The sequence below is a fragment of the Rutidosis leptorrhynchoides genome, chromosome 1 (assembly GCF_046630445.1).
Source record: "Rutidosis leptorrhynchoides isolate AG116_Rl617_1_P2 chromosome 1, CSIRO_AGI_Rlap_v1, whole genome shotgun sequence".
In the NCBI taxonomy this organism is placed as follows: domain Eukaryota; kingdom Viridiplantae; phylum Streptophyta; class Magnoliopsida; order Asterales; family Asteraceae; genus Rutidosis; species Rutidosis leptorrhynchoides.
The window spans coordinates 223768151-223775498 of NC_092333.1; the positions used below are offsets into that span (position 1 = coordinate 223768151).

General features: G+C 34.3%; 1 protein-coding gene across 2 annotated transcripts; it reads left to right on the forward strand.

The window, feature by feature from the left end:
* Positions 1-917: 917 nt before the first annotated feature.
* Positions 918-6956, forward strand: LOC139868430 (uncharacterized). 2 transcript variants are annotated; one of them, XM_071856762.1, is made up of 2 exons: positions 918-3335; positions 6729-6956. In XM_071856762.1, exons 1-2 carry the CDS (start codon positions 2705-2707, stop codon positions 6734-6736), a joined length of 639 nt encoding a protein of 212 aa, XP_071712863.1. In that variant the 5' UTR covers positions 918-2704; the 3' UTR covers positions 6737-6956. Both variants share the same exon structure in this region; 1 of them encodes a protein (XP_071712863.1).
* The last annotated feature ends 392 nt before the right edge of the window (positions 6957-7348 follow it).

The window sequence follows — 7348 nt, forward strand, 5'->3', positions numbered from 1 at the left end:
ACAATCGATAACATACTTATAGTACAATAATTTACTGTGCAGTTAGGTGGAACAGTAATATCCGTAATCTACCAAATATATTGATTCACCAAATTTTACTTTATCAAAAGTGTCAGCCAATACACCATGACACTTGACTTATAACAATTATCAATTATTCATGAGATAGAATTAAATTTATTTGCATTAGTATTATTTACATATTACTATTACTATTACTATTACTAATAGACAAAACTTTATGAATAGTACTATTTTCTTTTTACAATTTTCACAAACTTAACCCCCCTAACTTTTATTAAAATACAAATCGAACCCCCACTTTATACATATATTTTTTTCAATTTTCACAAACTTAACTCCATAACTTTTATTAAAATACAAATCGAACCCGCACTTTACTAACTTTTTTTTTTAAAATAAAACCCGAACGCTAAAAGAAGCAAACTTCACAAAAGGACCAACCCTTCAATGTTAGACGTTGAAAAAAATTCTTTTTTACAAAATAGATCAAAACTTTTTTTTTAAACTCTCATTCAAAACGAAGCCTTCGGTGCGAAGCGAGGGCTCCACAACTAGTAATAATATAACTAATAGACAAATCGAACCCCCACTTTACACTTATATTCTAAATTAAAAAAACAACGTTCACAAAAGGAACAACCCTTCAATGTTAGATGTCGAATAAATTTTTTTGTTACAAAATAGATCAAAACTTTTTTTTAACTCGCATTCAAAACGGAGTCCCGGCGCGAAGCGAGGGCTCCACAAGTAGTTATATTTAAATTTAAATCTAAATATCTAATGTAAATATCTAAATATTAATATTATATTTAAGGTAAAAAATCTCATTCCACCCGTCAATTAACCCATTAAAAACACTGATTTTCCTCTGACGTTTTTACCAATAAAAGCCCTAAAATTGGAAACCCTAAATCCAAAATGTCCAAAGATTCAAACTCAGAATTAATAATACCTGATAACATACCGATTGAACTTCAAGTTGAAATCTTAAAACATCTTCCGATTAAATCATTGATTCAATGCACATTGCTTTCAAAACTATTCAACGCCATCATCAAAAGCCCGTCGTTCATCACTAAACACAGTGTCCGCTACAAGCAGCAGCATCATCAATTTGTACAATACGATGTAAATATGAATGGTGAGTATCGACAAAAATACGTTTTGATTATTGATAATGATAATGATAATTTCCCCCAAAACAAGTTACTTACTGTTCCTGACACTGTTCACCAAATTCTTGAGCATTCGTATGTACTCACTTCCTCTCACGGATTATTGTGTTTAGCTGATTGTGATAAACAGAGTTATTGTATATGGAATCCTTTAATTCAGAGATGCATTGTTATACCGATTCCTGATGGGGGGTTAGATTGGGTTATTAGTTTCGGAGTTTGTCGTGACAGTACAGACCCTCAGCTAGTCAAAATTAAGAGGTATGTTAATAGTGCTACTTCTAATTCTGTTAATTGGGAGGCCGAGGTTTATAGTGTTAGCTCAGGGGTTTGGAGAACCATAACTAGTAATAAGCCTCGTAAATCAGTTTGCTTGACTTCGGATATGGTACTTATAAATGGGATCATTTATTTTCAAGCTATTGATTATAGTAGAAAAACAAGGAATGGGCGTTGTAGACATATGATTATTACATTTGATATGACAAGTGAAAAAATTGGAGAAGTATACCTACCGGATAATTTAGCACATTCATCTGGATTGTTGAACCTCACCAAGCGAATGGAGTCCCTTGCTTTGGTCTATAATTACAATGAGGGCAATCAATGTGTTTGTGATGTATGGATAATGAATCATGCTGTTCCAAACACTTATGAAAAACTTTATACTTTTAAGGTACCAAAGGGTTCAAGTGATAAAGTAGTAGGATTTAGAAAGAATGGGGAACCTATATTGTTAAGGTCAGCACCATCCAAAGGAGACAGATTTGAGGTTTACAATCCATCCTCACAACAGTTCACTGAGGTTTTTAGTAGCGGTGATCATATGGAGACAGTCACCATGGACTCCATCACTGAAACGTTACATCTGATTGATCACCCGATTAAATCATTGATTCAATGCACATTGCTTTCAAAACTATTCAACACCATCATCAAAAGCCCGTCCTTCATCATCAAACACAGTGTCCCCCACAAGCAGCAGCATCATCTATTTGTACAATACGACGTAAGTATGAATGGTGAATATCGACAAAAATACGTTTTGATTATTGATAATGATAATGATAATTTCCCCAAAACAAGTTACTTACTGTTCCTGAGACTGTTCACCAAATTCTTGAGCATTCGTATGTACTCACTTCCTCTCACGGATTGTTGTGTTTAGCTGATTGTGATGAACAGAGTTATTGTATATGGAATCCTGTAATTCAGAGATGCATTGTTATACCAATTCCTAATGGGTTATTGGTTTAGGAGTTTGTCCTGACAGTATTGACCCTAAGCTAGTGAAAATTAAGAGGAATGTTAATAGTGCCACTTCTAATTCCCTTAATTGGGAACCCGAGGTTTATAGTGTTAGCTCAGGGATTTGGAGAACTATACCTAGCGATAAGCCTCGTAAATCAGCTTTCTTGACTCCGGATCAGGTACTTATAAATGGGTTCATTTATTTTCAAGCTATTGATTATAGTTGAAAAACAAGGAATGGGTGTTGTAGACATATGATTGTTACATTTGATCTGACAAGTGAAAAAATTGGAGAAGTATACCTACCGGATAATTTAGCACATTCGTCCCGATTGTTCCTCTCCAAGCGAATGGAGTTTCTTGCTGTGATTGATGATCATGTCGAGGGCAATCAACGTGTTCGTGATGTATGGATAATGAATCATGATGTTCCAAACTCTTATGAAAAGCTTTTTACTTTCAAGGCACAAAAGGGTTCAAGTGATAGAGTACTAGGATTTAGAAAGAATGGAGATCCTATATTGTTAAGGTCAACGCCATCTGAAGGAGACATAATTGAGGTTTACAATTCATCCTCACAACAATTCACTGAGGTTTTTAGAAGCGGCGGTAGTATGAAGGGAGTCACCGTGGACTCCTTCATGGAAACGTTATTTTTGATTGATCAGCCGAATAAAATCGTCATTATTGATGATGATGATGATGACGACGACGACAACGATGTTGATGACGACGACGACGGCTATGTTGATGACGACTACGATGATGATGACAATAATGATGCTTATGATGATCATGATGACGCCAAAAATGATGATATTGACAATGACGGCAAAAATGATGATGGTGATGACGTTGTACTGCCGTTGATTGACATATTCCAAGGTACTTTAATTTTACTGCTACATATTAGGTTCATACTAATGATAATCAAATCTCTGATTTTGCAACCATTACCCACAATTATTTCTTTTACAATCATAGTTTAGTTATCTAATTTGCAAGAGAAGATGTTCCAATATTTGATCAGTGGGGAGTTGATTTCTTATAATTGTTGATTCCTGCTATAATGTGAAGTACATAATTAATATTATAAGTCATTTAAGTTGTTTCTGAGCAATTTTAAAATCGATCTGTGTTATTTTTTCATCTCAGCCATGTGCAAGTTGGTTTCTAAATCTGATTTTCTAGTTGACTATTCCTTGTGAGTATCATCATCATCGTTACAGATGTGACACTTAAATACTTGACTGAAGAGGATATTGTATATGATGTCGGTATGCTATTCTGATCTTGATTTAATATTTTAGTTGAATAAGTAGTCACCTCGTCAGTTGTGACTACCAACCCGTTTAACTTTTCAGCTCATGTTTGGGTAAGCGGGTCAATCTACCGACCCGAGTAGGGATATCAACTTCTGACACAACCTAAAACTTAATCCGAAGATTTAAGGGGTTAGGGTTTTTGACCCGTGAGCCTAAAACCTGCCAACATGCTATTTTTTGGGGTCGGGTTTGGATCACCTAATGTTTGATTGGGTTGACCCACTAGGCCACCAACCCGAATAATACTGAACTATTATTTTAGAGAAGATTGGCTAATGTGACCCATTTGATCTGAAAAACTTGTTTGAGCAGAACATTACCTGGGTTACTTGGTTCGAGTTAAGTTTATCAAGAGTTAAGTTGTGTTGAAATACACAACTCTTTTATGCATTCTGATTGGTTTCTCGTTAAGTAGTTTTAGAATGCAAACCCAGCCCGAATTGCCACCTTTAGGCCCGGGATACTTTTTTTAGAAATTAGCACATACCAGCCATACAAAGTTAACACGTTTGTTCCGAGTGTTTGTGATGATCTTAGGACCACTAGATCTAATAGTCATGCTATATTAAAATCAAAATTTATATTTCCTGATGAAGTTTCTGGTGGTAGATCAGGAAATATCTGCTAAAACTAATAGAAAAACATATGAATTGCTATTGAAAGAAGAGGTCACTAAAAAGGGAGTGTTGCATATAAAATGACACCTTCGAGTTATCATGGGATTGATACTTAAGTCGTTAAGCCGGTTAGTTGGAGCAATTTTTAATTTGCTATGATATTAAAAAGGTATATGGCTGGTTGGTGGCTTACAAAAGGCTTTAATTTAAATTCGGGTTTCCCTTAGCACTTGGAGATTTGGCATGTTAAATATAAAGTCTTGAATAGAAATAAAAATATGGTTTATCAATTGGACGAGAACTAATTGAGCAGAACGTTAAACAGGTTACTTGGTTTGAGTTAAGTTTAACAAGTTTTAAGTTGGGTTGAAATACACAACTTTATTATGTATTTTGATTGGGTTCTGGTTAAGTAGCTTTAGAATGCAAACCCAGCCCGAATTGCCACCTTTAGACCCGGGATACTTTTATATAAATTAGCACATACCAGCCATCCAAATTTATCACGTTGATGCGAATGTTTGTGATGATCGTAGGATTGTTGATTTGACAACTAGTCCTAGACACTATGCAAAATTGTTTACAATTAAATAGATAGTTGTATCTATATAATTTTCATCGCTGTATATCTGCAAGTGAAGATTGAGCACTTCTTTATTGTCATATAAATGATAAAAAGGATCTCCACTGATAGATGAGGAAGTTAGCAGGACATACACTGTATAGGACCTATCAAAGTTGCAAAAATGTTATATAAATGTCAGATAAATGATAATCCTGCAGGTGCATGAATGTGATTAAGTAGTAGATTCCCCTGCATTAAGTAGTAGATAAATGATAATACTTTACTATTTCTTGTCAATATCATCATCATTGTTAAAGCTGTGAAAATCAGGCTTGACTGAAGAGAATATCTTATCTATCCGTTTGTTATTCAGATCTTGATTATAATAGTGGTTTATGTTATATGCAAATGGTGGGAAGTTAAAGCACTTAATTGTGTAGGAGTGGAGTTTGTTACCAGTGAAAACTGTTAGGCCTGTAAAAAGTGATCTTCCTGTTGTGTTGGCTGTGAGCCTGCGAGGGTCAGGTTGGACTGCTTTGTTTTGGTGAGCCACTGGTGGAAGTGGGAAATTCAATACTTTAACTGATGAATGACCTTGTTTGGGTCATAATGGTCAAAAAAAAAAAAAAAAAATTAGCCCCTTAAAAAGTAGTTTTTTTTTTGAAATTATATAATTTTAAACTATCTTTTACGCTTGTATGGATTTCCTATAGGAGAATGTTTGGGTGTAGAGATGAACCATATACTCACAACTCATTGTTTTGGGGTCCGTAAGATCTGCAGAGATAGGCATTCTTCCACGTAATACACATACGTTTTTGTAGTTTTTTTTTTTTTAGTTGTTCATCAGCCTGCAAAAATTTGTATTTATGAGTTCAAGTTTAGAGGTGAACAATATATATTTATTCTGGAAAAAAAATCGTGTTAGATAAATAATGATTCTGCAGGAACATCAATGCGATTAAGTAGTAGACATGGCTTCAGAAATCCCCCTGCATTAGTTAAATACAGTGTCTTTATATTTCATTATACATTAGTTAGGTTGTATTGTCACATCTGTGACCAATCAAGCTTGACTAAGATGATATCTTATCAGTTTTGGTATGCTATTCTGATCTCTTTATTTTAATGACTTACTTGGATAAGTATACACCTTGTGAGTTGTGACTATATTTGTTCAGGTGATATGCAAAATGATGGAAGTTAAAACACTTGATTCTTATTATCTTTTTACAAGCCCTGTATGACTCGGCTTTTCCTTAGATCAAGTGTATGTACGGCTGGAGTTTTTTTACTGGGAAAATCTATTAGCCTTTGTGCACGTCGTTTTAAATGTTTATCTTTATTGATACGCCTTTGAGCATCAGGTGGTTGTTAGGACTGCTACGTTTTGGTGAGCCACTGTTGAACGTGGAATCCGAACACTTTACTTAATTAGTGAATAATCATGTTTGGGTCATAATAGTCAAAGAAGAGAAAGATCATTAGAAAGTAGGTCATTTTCAAAATAATTTTATAATTTTGAACCTTATCTGACGCGTGTACGGATTACTTATGGAAGAATCTTAGGCTGTATGCTCTTCTTGTCCTCCATATTCATTTTGTTCTAAATGGTTATATATCTCACTATGTTGGTATCATTAAATACTCAAAGTCTGGTCATTGTGAGTTAAGGAGTTTCGTCTTGCTGTGTCTTTGAATTGCAAATATTGACTATGTAATTCTAACTTTTTTTGTTTGTCATCACTCATTTTCTTTATTCATTTGTCAGTAAATTGAAGGAGATCATTTCGGTTCATGGACTAAGTTGTTGCACGATGGGATGTTGTAGCAGTTGAGATGGAAGGTTATTGGTGTATGCACTTTTCTTGTTCTTTAGGATCTGTTTGTTATTGTTCTAATATGGAATTTGCACCATTATTTACGTTTGCTCGTTAACTTGTGCTCGTTGATTGTAATTAGTGTTCTAAATCATTAATTTTCTCATGTCTTTACTTTTACCAAATCTCAAGAGAATGAGTTTGAAACTAAATTGACACTCTGCAGCCTAACCATCTCATTGGTGATTGAATTTAGATGTAACCATCTTATTTGCAGGCCTATAGTTTTTGTTAAAAGTTTTGGTTAGATTTTGAATTGTGAATTGGGTTGGATTTGAATTGTGAATTGGTGTCATCTGAACAAAAATAAAAGGTTGAAGACTAGTTAAACATTTAATCACGATTTAAATTATAAACTTTATGACTGGAAACGCGGCACAAGCATATGTTACTCTTTAAGCAATGAACTGAACTTAGGACCTTCACATATAAATGATATAACTGTACGAAACATAATACATTCACACATTATCTTGTAAGGTGTATGCACATTATCTTGTAAGGTGTATGC

What these genes read in the sequence shown, in the direction of transcription:
- LOC139868430 (XM_071856762.1), top strand. Translation starts at nt 2,705, where the DNA reads ATGATTGTTACATTTGATCTGACAAGTGAAAAAATTGGAGAAGTATAC.